This window comes from Arvicanthis niloticus, chromosome 27 (genome assembly GCF_011762505.2).
Source record: "Arvicanthis niloticus isolate mArvNil1 chromosome 27, mArvNil1.pat.X, whole genome shotgun sequence".
NCBI classification, from domain to species: Eukaryota; Metazoa; Chordata; class Mammalia; order Rodentia; family Muridae; genus Arvicanthis; species Arvicanthis niloticus.
In genome coordinates this window covers 17,388,122-17,401,771 of record NC_133435.1, presented here as the reverse complement: position 1 = coordinate 17,401,771, position 13,650 = coordinate 17,388,122, and the positions used below count along the sequence as shown (strand labels likewise).

Genomic DNA, 13,650 nt, shown 5'->3' with positions numbered 1-13,650 from the left:
GTGATACAATGTATCAGAATCACCTTCCTCTCCAAGGGCTGGGCAATGCTCTGTTGTACATAGTATGTACTTGGCTCCTCCATCTGGCCATAGACATTTAAATCACGTCTACTTACTGAGAATAATGAATATGACTAGAGACACTTTGTGGAAGCTGTGATTGGGCAGATGAGATGGCAGCAGGTAAAGGCAGCTGCCACACAGGCCCAGTGACCTGACTTTGACCTCCAGGACCCACATAGAGGTGAAAAGGGAAAACTGATTTTACAGACCTGTCCTCTGCCTTGCCACCTGCATGCCGTGGCACGCACACCTGTGTACACACTGTATCTGGACTAAAAACCTTGTGATTAACATTTCCATGTCTGTTGTAGGGAAGTTAAATACATAGGTTAGAGAAGTAGAAATACCTCCTACCCCTCACTGGAAATCTAGGTGAGGGGAAATCTAGACAATTTAGAATTTAGACAATAGGTAACTGCATTATGGATTTTGGCTTCTATCTCTCCAGTGGAATTTTGGCTTTGATGTGTGGAATGAGACAATTTTATGCCTTTTGTTACGAAATTTGAGCCATTTTTAAAAGTTTGAAATTTCTGAGGTTATTTAACAGCTCCTTTTTTGAGCAGCAGGCTGTTGCTGGATGCTAGTGGGCCCTTGTGCCAGGCCATGCTGGTCTTAGCACGTTGGTCTCCTTCCAGTGTGATCAGGATGGTACAAGCTCCTGTTATACAGGCAGAGGGCAAGCCCAGGGCCCCTGACTCTTTCTGTGCCCAACACTTATCCTAATTGGGCTTCCCTCTCCACCTCTTTTAGGCAAATGTCTGCAGACTACGGCTGACTGTGCCTCCTGAAAATCCAGTGCCGCAGCAAACAGAAAAGAAGATTGAGAGGAAAGATCAGGTGAGCCATCTCTGAGCCAGGGCCTGTGGCTGGGCTTGTACGATAATGTGTTCTTCTCCATCCCTCACCACGTTGTGTGTTGGCTGCTGCTGCTGCTGAAAGGCCCTCAGCCTTCCACACTGCTCTCCCAGCTGCCTGTGCAGCTTGGGTCCCAGCCCTTGTTTCCTAGGGAACACTGTGACCCTGTGTAGCCTCCTGGCTTGGGGGGACACTAGACTTAGCGACAGGTGCTGTGGCAGGGAAAGTGGTTTTTCCTGGAATGGCCCATGCGGTGGAGTCAAAGGGCCTTTTGTGAATTGCTGGGACTGGAGCAACAGGTTGGAGGCCTGGCTCCAGCTGTCAGGAAGAGCCCAGCGGGCAGCTGCGCATGCTTTTGGCTGGATATCAGAGACTTCTGCAAGCATTTTGTGTCATGTCTGAACAGAGTGATGGCACCGTATGGATAAGCATGACCTTACCTTAGCTTTAGAGGGACTTGCAGTTTTTCAGGCAGGACGGGTATATAAACAAACCATGGGGATGTTGTGTCCCGTGTATTCCCATCTGGGAACATATCAATGCTACTAAGTGACTCTGGCAGATAGCAGAAGTTTAGGCTTAACAAATAAATGGGCGGGCCTGCTTACCTCTCCACCTGTGTGCCAGGGGACACCATTTTTCTCATTCCTAAGCAATGACTGGCACCTGTGAAATTTCACCCACTAGGACTCCAGTGGTGAGCACAGCAGTAAACAAGGCAATGGCTGTCACCCACGCAGCTTATATTCCAGTGGGCTGAGAATGAAAGAAAACAAAATAATGCCATGCTTTCTGGAGGGACAGCGTGGGAGAAAGCGATGGGCATGCCAGAGATTGGGCAGGCCTTCTGGTGGACAGTTTAGATGAACATAAAATGAAATAATAGGTTATAAATTTCATGAGATTGTGACTTCTTGAAGTACAACCTTCACTTTTGACTTAATCAGCAATGAACTATAAACAAGGAAGCCTCTTGTAGACTGGTAAGAGGCCGATACTGTCCCAGGTTTTATTGTCCGTATCTGTGGTTCTTTTCCCGTGACATTCTTCTCCTCACTTGTTTTGTGTGTGTTTACATGTGTGTGTCCGTCCATGTATGTCCATGTGTGCCTTCAGTGGCCAGAAGTAAACATTGAGTGTCTTTCTCAGTTGCTTTCCGACGTATTTATTCTGTTTGTCAGTCTGTCTCTCTTTCTGTCTACCTCTGTCTCTCTCCTCTTCTTCATCTTTTTTCAAGCTTTATTTTACACATAAGACTTTTTTTTGCCTGCGTGTATATGGGCAACACATGTGCACCTGGGGCCCTCAGAGTCAGAAGAAGATTTTGGAACTTAAGTTGTATATGGTTGTGAGCCACCATTGTGGGTGCTGGGAATGGCACTAGGGTCTCCTACAAGAGCAACAGGTGAGCCGTCACTGTAGCCTACTCTTTTCTTTTTCAGATAGGGTCTATGACTGTCCTGGAACTCACTATGTAGAACGATCTGGCCTCAAACTCACAAAGATCTTGCCTGCTTCTGGCTCCTGTGTACTGGGATTAAAGGCATGTACTATTATACCTGGCCTTATTTCTTGATATTAGGGTCTCTCACTGAACCCAAAGCTTACCAATTTGTCATACCGACCAGGATTTTTCTCTCTCTTCCCTCTTACCCCTGTTTTGTTTGTTTGTTTGTTTGTTTGTTTAATGTGGTTGCTGACCCAAACTCAGATCCTCATGATTGTGCAGTAAGTCCTTTACCAACTGAGCCATCTCCCCAGCTCCCTCTTCTTCACTTTCTACCAAAGACAACAAGGTACCAGAGCTGATGAAAATGGCAAGGGATAGGCAGAGGAAGTAGGGAGGAAGGAAGATGGAGTTACAGCCAGAGAGCTGTGAGAGAATGGAAACTCTCTGACCTGCTCCAAAGGAGAGGAAGTGTCTCACCAACAGCACCAGGAAGAACGTTCCAGGAGGTGGGGAGGACAAGCTAGACCTGAAATACCTGGGTCTGGAAATCCAAGTAGCAACAGTAAGGGCCTAGCCAAGGCTTTAGGGACTGATTTTATTTTTGTTAAATATTTATTTTATGTGTATGTGTGTTTTGTCTGTATGTATGTCTGTGTACCACACACATGGTCCATGGAGGCCAGAAGCCAGTGTCAGATCCCTGGAACTGGAGTTACAAACGGTTGTGAGATGCAGTGTGGGTGTTGGGAATCTAACCTGGGTCCTTTAGAAAAGCAGAAGATGCTTTTAACCACTGAGTCATCTCTCCAGTCCTAACATCTCTTTCTGGTTAAAACGGACATAGCTTGAACAGCAAAAAGACCAGAAATGTGTACAAGTTAAATAGCCCCAGCCTTTTGCATCGTTTCTCTGTGTAACATCCCTGGCTGTCCTGGAATTCACTTTGTAGATCAGGCTAACCTCTAATTCACAGATCCACTTTCCTCTGCCTCTTGAGTGCTGAGATTAAAGGTATGCACCACTAGTGCCTAGCTGAATAGCCCCAATCTTATGAGCCTCTTTATGAGTTGGATTTGGGGACATTCTGGAGTTTGAATTTTGGTAGATATATATGCCTAACTGGTAAAGTCTGTATAAATATTCTCAACCCAATGTAAACTCCAACATCTGAAGCTCTTCTGGTCCCAAGGATTTTGAGATAAAAGACATTCAACCTTCAAGGATTATGATATATTGAATAATAATAAAAAGCCACAACACTTGTGACAACCAGAGAGGCACAAAGGGAAGGGGAAGGGCTTGTTATGGAACACTAATTAATCAAGAAAATGTCTGGAATTTCCAGATAGACCCATCAATGGCTAAGACACTAGTTAGACATTATCACTGAATAGGACATTCACATGGTCTTAAAAGTATAGCCTCTAAAGGAACAGCAGACCTTAAAGCAGAGTAAAGTTTCAACCAGGTGACCCAACCCATCATAACCAGCAGGTGACAGCCCTGTTAGGGGACTTCCGATGTGAAGTGATTGATTAAGAAGTACACACAATACCTGTGTAATCTCCAGGCTAAATTGTGTAACTGAGTTAATGACAAGGACACGTAAAGGTCTAAAATGCAGGACATTGTACAAGACAATTGGCCTGAATCCCTCCCATGAATTTGATGATATTAAAAACAAGATGAATTTCTGTGGGAAAGATAGACACCAAGCGTGAAATGTTATGAGCGAACTTTGGTTAGATCCCCCCCCCAAATTTGTAATAGACATATTGATATACTTATCAAACTTAGCATAGGAGCCATATGTTAGCTATTGAATGAATTTTGGTTTTATGTATGTGAAATATAATTGAAGATTTCTTTCAGCCTCACCATAGCTATGAACATAAATGCTTGGTAGCTACTTTCATAACTTTTTTCATTACTGTGGCAAACTAACAAAAAGATCTTGAGGAGGGAAGTGTTTTCTTGGGCCAGTGGTTTGAGGGTACAGCACATGGTGGAGCAGAAGCCATGGCAGCAGGAACCTGAGGCAGCTGGTCACAGTGCATCAGCAGGCAGGAAGAAGAGACGAAACTGCACTCACCCTGCTTTCTCCTCTTTATTCAGCCCATGAGATGGTGTCATACACAGTTGGGATGGGGATTTTTACCTCAGTTTACCTAATCTAGAAGCTCCTTCACAGGTGTACCTAGTACTTGATGTCCTAGGTGATCCTAAATCCTGTCAAATTGACAGCTAATGTTAACCATCAAAATGCCAAAGCTGATAACACCAAGGGGCAGCGAGGCTTCAGCTGCTGGGATCCTGTGATGACAAGCATTGAGTGGGGTCCTCTTGTTAAGGGGATATCATCTCCTTCCCTTTGTGCCCTTACTCTCACTGAGAAAGTTTGAGGAAGAAGCAAAGTCTAGACTGAGTGACGGGACCAAGGCATGGTGGCTGTGTCCATATACATGGTAGAGTAATCGGGGATGAGGTGTTTCTGAGACCAGCAATGGGGGAAGGCACCTCGGAGTGGGTGTTCTCACAGAAGAACCAAACATTCCCCCAAGAAAGAGCTGGAGTGCTTAGCTGTGGATCATACTCAAGTTATGTGCCCGTCTTTTGTCTTGAAAGAATGTTTTCCAAATTTGTTAAGGCAATGACATTTGTTTTCTTTTACTGTAACTAAACATCAGGTATTACTTAAATTTACAGAAAGAAAAAGTGTCAAAAGTTAAAATGAAAATTACACACAGTTTTATGCAAACTGCTGAGGACACATCGACAGTATCATTTTATCGGAGGTCAGGTGCATATTGCTTAACTTGCACCAGAAGTCAGAGGATTTTTATAACAATCAATCAGTGGGAAATAATCCATTTGGGGAGAAAAAGTTTATGAGAGAATATACCTGTTGTATATTTCACCACAATAATCTCAACTCCATATTGATTACAATTAAATGAAAATAACACGTACATTCTGAACAGTCAGCAGAGAGCTGTCTTTTACAGGAGTCCACGGGGTAGAGGGTGGAGAGGATTGGTGAGATGGTCCAGCTGGTAACGACCTCCACAAAGCCTGACAGCCTGAGTTTGATCCCAAGAACCTATGTGGTAGGAGATGACCTGATTCCTCAAAGTGTCCTTTTTTCCTTAACATGTACATCAAGGCATGTGTACACTTCTGCACATACATACACATACATATGCATTAAATAAATAGTTAAACATTTAAAGGAAATGATAAATGAAAGAAACCAGATTCTATACCCTTGAGAAGCCATGGAATAGCTCTAGACTTACAGAAAGGATCCTTGCTAGGAGATTATAGCCAATAAAGGAGGAAGACATACAAGGGAATACTCCTGTTTCAGAATTGAGTCACATAAAAGTGATGTAAGCTATTGGACTAGGGAAAGGGCAGGCCACTCTTTCAGCGGTATAATTTCCAACTGCCTAAGTCATCAGAAAGATGGTATAAGTCAAACCCTTTGGGCTAAGTTTTATCACCCACTCTAAGTCCAAGTATAGGCTTTTAATTTTATTTACCTTTTCTCCTAAGAGATACTTCCTAACATTTCCCTGGGCAAAGTGGCTGCTCTTCTGAGACACCACTGAGAAGATTAGAAGAGCCCCAGCCTTCACAAATGTTACTATTAGGAGCAATTTGTCAGTTGACAAAGCCGGGATGCTAAGATTAATGGCTTAAAAAAAAAAAAAACCTCAACATTAGCCTTTCCAAGAATATAATTTCCGACCTTCTTAATTTCTTTGAAAACACATGCACGCACACACACACACACAGACACGCACGCACGCACGCGCGCGCACTTAGAAACAATCAGGCTCAGAGGAATTCAGCTTTGCACCTTGATGCTCCCTGCATGGGGCTCAGTTGTGATGAGGCCCTAAGTGTCTGTAACAATCTGTTGACTCACTGCAGAAGAACTGGGGTAGAGAGCAGGGTGAGGCTGGCTGTTTCCCCAGGACTGAAACTCTTGGGTGGTGGCAGCACCCAAAGGTTCTAGTGGCAGCTGGGAAGATAGTGATTCTGACATTATGTCCTGGCTGGATTCTTAGGCTTGAGTCACTGGGAGCAGAGTTCATATACCAACCAGGGTTCCTGGAGGAACTACTTCTTCTGATGTGGTTGAATGTGTCTGCCCCTCCCTGGGAGCCACAAAATTGCAAGGTGCCCAAGGTGCTGCATGATCTTCATAGCTCAATGATTTTGGTTCCTTTGAAGGTGAATCCATGGTTTGTCAAGCCAGGGATTGGGGCTGGATAGGATACGGAAGTCTGAAGATATCAAATGACCTGACTGACTTCTAATGACATGAAACTTCCCAGAGGATTTCCTGGCTATTAGAGCTGCAGCTGCCTGAGGACAGCAGGGCCTTAGTCACTGACATTGGCACAGCAGATGCCAGTGGGCAGCTGGCCATACATGGACCCACTGCCCGCTGGCTATTTGTCTATCTGTTCTCTGTTCATCGTAGAGAGGAATTCCTCACAGCTGAGAAGTATCGAAGAGGGCACATTTTGCCCTGTTGCATGGGAGTGTGCTGGGAAGATGCCCAAGGCAAGTTCAGTAGTCAGTACTTTTCCTAGTGCTGTGGGATAATGGTGTGTATTGGAGAAGCTTCCTAACCCTAGAGCAGATGCAACCTTAGCACTCAAGTAAAAGTACCGCGCATGGAGATATAGACTTGTAATCACGGTGCTGGGGAGGCAGAGACAGGCAGGTCCCTGGAGTTTGCTGGCCAGCCAGGCCAGCTTAATTGGTGAGCTCCAGGTCAATAGTAAAACTTTTCTCAAAGATAGTAGACATGTTCTTGAGGGTGACACAGAAGATCATTCATTCTCTGGCCTCTGCACACATATGTGTTTGCCTCCCCAGTATATGAACATGAACACTTTTAAAAATTAAGTAAGCCAGGTGGTGGGGGTGCATGTCTTTAATCCCAGCACTCAGGAGGCAGAGGCAGGTGAATCTCTGTGAGTTCCAAGCCTGCCTGGTCTACAGAGTGAGTTCTAGGACAGCCAGGGCTACACTGAGAAACCCTATCTTAAAAAACCATAGATAGATAGATAGATAGATAGATAGATAGATAGATAGATAGATAGATAGTGAATGTTCTCCTTAGCATCTGGCCTGTGTGTTCTAGGGAGGCATGACCTGATCTATGAGGATAGAAGGTGAAAGATGGTGATACTATCTCTCCTGAGTCCATGTGCTGGTATTGTGATTCTGCTTCTGTGTGACATCACTGGTTGGGCCCTGCCAACTCACCCTCATGGGCTTCACCCACCTAAACCCAATCTCTTTATTTCTTGTGTACCTGGCATATCCTCTCTCCTCAGAACCCCTGCTAAGGTTCTTTCTCACACTTGCAGTGTCTTCTTAGCTGTCTGTCTCTATTTACCCAGACATCCTGCCCCTCAATAAATGGTTCAATAAATGGTTCGCTTCTCCATTGAGACCTTTCCTGTCTGTCCTATGCTTCCCTAACCATGCCTCCCTCAAGCTCTAGGTCCCCGCCTACCCTTCTTGTTTTACCTGTAGCATTCTTAGCAAAGAAGTGCCGTAGGAATGGATACGTGTTTCTGTAAATGTTTGGGTGTGAAAATGACATTGAGTTAGCATAGAAACACACAGAGGAAGAAGGCATTGACTATCCTGTCCCTGTAGAGCCTTGCTCTCTACACACAGTAGGTGTTCAGTGACGATCAATTTCAGAAGTTGCCATAGTAACACTGTAGATTACATGGACTGAACAATAGAATTTTGTTGTTGCCTAGTTCTGAGGACTAGAGGCCTGGGATGGAGGCAGGCCCACATTCCCCGTGGAGGCTCTGAGACAGAGCCCTTCTTTAAATTCATCCAAAGTCTGGTGGTTCTGGTCAGTGTCTTGTGGCTGCGTAATCACTGTCCTCACAGATGGAGCCCTTCTTGTGTGCACATCCATGTCTGTCCAAATTCCCTCCTTTTGTAAGACCCTGGAGATAATGGAGTTACACCCACTTTAACGACCCCATTTTAAGTTGGTCCCATCTCTAAGTAAGGTCAGATTTTGAGTTACTAGCAGTTAAGACACCAATATATTTTAACTTGGGAAGTGACACAGTTCAACCCATGGCAAGTTTTTTTAACTTGTGCAACTCAGATAGATTGGAATTTGTTTTCTTTTTGCTTTTTGTTTGTTTGCTCCTCTTTTTGTTTGTTTCATGTAGCTGAGGCTGGCTTTGAACTCCTGATCCTCTTCTCCCTACCTCCCGAGGATTGGGATTACAGGTGTATGAACCACAGCCTCCGGCCTTTTATTTGTATATAGAACATAATAAAGTGGAAGAAGGGATGATGGTTTCTTATGATCACAGATTTCATTTGGAAGAATTGATTGATGTGTAATGTTTTTAAATATGGCTAAACTTTAGGAATAAAATTGGTAGTAAATCATTTTGAAATTAAATACTGTCATCTGTCATTTTCAAAGAACTCTGTAACTCTCTGGAGGTCTGTACCCATATTTCTGCCCAAATCTGTAATCCTGTGTGTGAACACACACACACACACAGATACACACACACAGAGAGAGAGAGAGAGAGAGAGAGAGAGAGAGAGAGAGAGAGAGAGAATACTAGCTATGACAGATCTATCATGTTGAACCAGAATGTAGCTGCATATTCTTGGATCTGGTTGGATCTGATTCTGTGATCTTCATCATGAGCAAAATCTTGTGCATATTAATAGACTAGCTAGAAGAGATGATGCTATGAGGAGCTACTAACACATAGGAAGGACATTATATATCCTTAAGTGACCTTTAGTTGCTCTGTTTTGAGACTCTGAGAACCTAAGTGAGGGAGAGATGTGTGTTTGTGTGTGGGTACAGAGTCCAGGGCTTCTGGAGCCCGTAGTGTGTCAGGGGAGGAAACCCTCGCCAGCAGATTTTATAGCCCTTTTCCTTTAAAAGTCTGGATGAGCAAGCCTGCTGGTTCTTGCCCTCGGAGAGCCTGTTTATACAACATCCTGGCTGTTGCCAGGTGAGTGGGTGTACTGCCATGATTCACGGCTGCAGCTGGGGCTGGGCCGCCTCTGTGACAGTGTTCAGGGGCTGTGTCTGCCTCTCAACAAAGAGGCCTGAGGTTCTGGTCCTGGATCCTTCACTAACCTCTGCAGGGCTCCTGCAGGGCTCCTATCCCAAGCCCTCTTGAAGGCACCCAGGTTCCTCTTCTAGAACACAAGAGTATTCACCCCTTCCCCCTCCCCAACTGTGGAACTCTCTGTTCACATTGATACACTTATATAAAACAATGTCAGAGCAGTGTCTCAAAGGAGGGAATATTATTCTTGAGGTTGACACCTGAGGTGGTCCTCTTGGGCCTCTACATGTGTATGTGCACACACACACACACACACACACACACACACTGACCTACACCCACATGTGCACATGCCAACATATGAACACACGTATGTACACACATGCCATCCTCCCCAAGTTTACTGAATGTCTGTCTATGCTGGGTGTTGAGATGCAGGCAGCTGGTAAAATACTAGGCATACTCCCTGCTTTTGTGGAGTTTGTTATAGTGTCAGATCACATACTCTAATTGATGAGGTGACAAAAATCTAGTTCCCTGTCACTAGCCTAACTAATCCAATGGCCAGTGAATTCCTCAGGCTGTTTTACAGAATTTTGGATGGGGTTACTTTTTGTGGCTTCTCATCTTTTTCCAGCCCAGGGGAAACAGCTGTAGCCAGAGCCTAGGTAGGTTCTGAGCTGTGAGTATTCACGGCAAGTCACGGATCACATGTGTCTTGCTGTCTGCACCTGCTCTTAATCCTGATCCGTTTTATGTGGGGTTTATAAAATTTTGTGAGAACTTTCTTTTCATCTCAACACTTATGGGGCTTTAGTTTTTCAAGGAGGTTTGCCTGGCATTGTCCATATTCATAATATTTCCATAATATAACATTCATAATAGATCATATTCATAATAGGTTCATAACATTAATAATAGGTCTGGTATATACATACTCTTTTTTTTTAAAGATTTGACTTAAAGGTTTGTGAGTGTGTGTGTGTGTGTGTGTTCACATGGAGACAGGTGCTCTTGGGATCAGAAGAGGGCATCCAGTTCTCTAGAGCTGAAGATACAGGTGGGGATGAGCTGCCCCATGTGGGTGGGTGCTGAGAATGTAACTCGGGTCCTCTATCAGAGTAGTGTGTGTTCTTAACCACTGTGCCGTGTCTCCAGCCCCAAACACATATTAGGTGTTTCGTTTTCTGCAGCTACTTTACACACACACATTCTCTTTGTGTCTCCATCGTCTTTCTCTCCCTCTCTGTTCGATGACGCCTGAGTTAGAGGTCAGAGGACAAGTTGCAGGAGCCCATTATTTCCTTCCCCCATGTGGATTCCAGGAAAACTCAGGATTTCAGGCCAAGTAGCAAGCATCTTCCCAGCTGAGCCAGCTTGCCGGCCTCCATATATAATTTAAAACTTGATTTTTTAAAAAAGATGCAAAGCAGCATTCTAAAGCTTCAAATAACCTTTTAACGGTGGAGAGTTTGACACTCACACCAAAGAAATCTGTCCTCCTAGCCTTTGCTGCTGCTTCGCCAACCCTCCACCCATGGTCAGGGCTGCCTCATCTAGTCTGCATCCTGTCCACTTCCTTCACCTGCATAAGGAAGTGAATATGTCATGAATACTTCAATATGCTTTTCTCAGAGATAAACACCACCTTTTAATATTACCACAATGCTTTTATCATGTCGAAAAGTAATACTCATTTTAGCGATATTTTAAGAGGAGGGGAAAAATGAACTATAAGCATTTGTGAACCTATTAGCTCTTCGTTTTTTTTTTTTTTTTTCTGTGTTCTCTTGTATTTTGAACCTTGAACGTGTTGTTATTTTCTAAACATGATGGCCCCATCTGCTGCTCTGGGAAGTTTTTGTGTTTCATGTTGTGGTTGAGGCTCCGGGCTCCTGTTTGTTCCTTGCGCTAAGGAACAAAGGGCGTTTCCGTCAGCGAGACTGTATTTGCTTGTTTGAGGTGATTCCCCAGAGCCTCTTCTAGCCTCTAGAGCTCCAGTCAGTAAATATTTGCTGAGAGTCACAATCTGTCCATCACTGCCGGCTGCTGAGAAAGAAGGCAGATGAGATGTGGACATCTTGGGACTGGTAGCTGCCAGGGGAGCAGGCCTCTTATCCTAAGGATACCCACAGTCACTCATTCATGGCTGTCATCATGGGGAGAATGGGCATGAGGAAGCCTAACAGTTCTGAAGGGTCAAGGAAGTCACTCTGGAGGATGAGACATTTCAGTCTAGCCGTGTGTCAGAGGGAAGAGTCTTGTGAATGGCATGAGGCAATAAGGAGTTGGTAGAAGAACAGAAGGAGGATCATGAGGATGGATGGAGGTGGGGCAGGGCACTGGAGAGGAGCCCTATCTCTGGCCTGACTCTTCCCAATGGTTCTGGCACTCGAGGGCTGGGCTCCTGGCTTTCCTGGCTCCTAGAAACTCTGGGATGCCACATAGCCATCTAAAGTCCAAGTCCCTGCTGACTCTTCACTGGCTTGGAGGCAGTGTGGTTGGACAAGATCACGTTTGGAAAGACAGAGACAGCAGCCTGAATGCTCACCCCAGATGAACCAACATTTACACAGTCGAGTTGTGGGGACTAAAGGAAGTACCGTAAAAAACCCACTGGACAGCACATGCTTTCTGCCATAGCTTTCTTCACACATGCTCTTCTGGCCTTTTCCTCTGTGGGCCAGCATCTTCCTCCGAGGAACTCCATGCTGCTATCCTGGAGCATCATGCAGCTAGTCCTGTTGTGACCAGGCCCTTTTTCTGGAAGTCCTTTATTTATGATATTTTAATCATTTTTACTTTTAGTTTCCATTTGAAAATTGAAATAAAGGGGGTCTGGAGAGAAGGCCTAGTGGATAAGAACGTGTTCCGCTCTTGCAAGGGAGCCTGAGCTCAGCGCCCAGCATCTACAGGGTGGCCCAGGACTGCCTGCAGTTGTATCCAGGGGATCGGACACCCTCTTTCAGGTTCTGTGGACACCTGTGCTCACATGCACACATACCCCTATAGAGATGCGCACATGTACAGATAATTACAAATAAATCTTTAATACTTTATTAACTTTTTGAAACTCTTACACCATGTGTCATGCATCCCTCTCCCCCCCACTTCTCCCCTGCCCACCCCCACTTCACTCTCCACCCAACTGCATGCTGTTCTCCTTTATAAAAAACAATCCAGTCCAGTTTGTGCTGTCCAAATATTCTTGGGTGTGGGGCTGCCCCCAGGAGTGTGGTGGACTTATCACACCCTTAAAGAAAACTGGCTCTCAGCAGTTATCAAATGCTAATAGCTTCGACCAGGGGCAGGACTTCATGTCCACTCCCAAAATAAATCTTAAAAAAAAAGTTTACATAAAAATGATTCAGCAATAACAACAGCAACAGGCCAGAGTACAAATGAACACAAAGGAAAAAAATGGTATCCTGTTGCCTCTGAGGGGATTGTCACCAAAGGTTTGGATTGTATGTCCTTAGTGAATTCTGCACACATTCTTAAAACAAAAACAGGAATGTAGAATGTAAAATGTATCCTTTTTCACTCAGTGTATCTTAGGTATCTTTCAACATATATAAATCCTTTTCTATATTGAATTGGTGGTTCACTCTGTAGCCTAAGCAGGCTAATTAGGAAAAGGATCTCACTATGCAGTACCTATTAGTCTCAAACTCATGGCAATCCCCCTGCCTCAGACTCCTGAGTGCTGGGATTGCAGACCTGACTCTATCACGGGTATTGGCCTCATCTCCCAGGTGGTGGGATCCTCTGTGTTGTCAGGCCACCAGATCTCTGGGCTCTGCTGTGCTGTGTGTCTCATCAGAGCCTTGTGTCCTTAGCAGCCTGTTTTTCAGGAACTGGGCAGGGTCCAGGGCTAGAACAGCTTCTGTTTCCCTGGTCTGTGGGGAGTCTCGTTGGAGGTTTTCCTTTTTCTAATTAGCGTGTTTACCAAATTGGGGGATATCTTAATGCCAGTGTGTTACTCCACCAGGAACCATTTAGCAGCCCAGACCTTGAAACTGACAAATTTCAAGGGTAGCAGCAGTGCCCATGGGATCTGGTGCCTGGGACATACGTACAAGCTGTTACGGGAAACCAGAGACCAGCCACAGACCTCGTATCTCATCATTTCCTGAGTTTGTATAGAATAGTGGAAAACAGTGCTTGTGTTCCCTCCTT

At 44.8% G+C, this 13,650-nt stretch overlaps 1 protein-coding gene across 2 annotated transcripts in view; it reads left to right on the top strand.

Annotated features, from left to right (window-relative positions):
* The window catches only part of Myzap (myocardial zonula adherens protein), an 88,648-nt gene that overhangs the window by 11,600 nt on the left and 63,398 nt on the right, over window positions 1–13,650 (top strand). For both annotated transcript variants that reach the window (XM_076926237.1, XM_076926238.1), the window contains exon 2: window positions 817–903. In XM_076926237.1, the coding sequence (XP_076782352.1) occupies window positions 817–903 (87 nt within the window). The remainder of the gene's footprint in view (window positions 1–816; window positions 904–13,650) is intronic.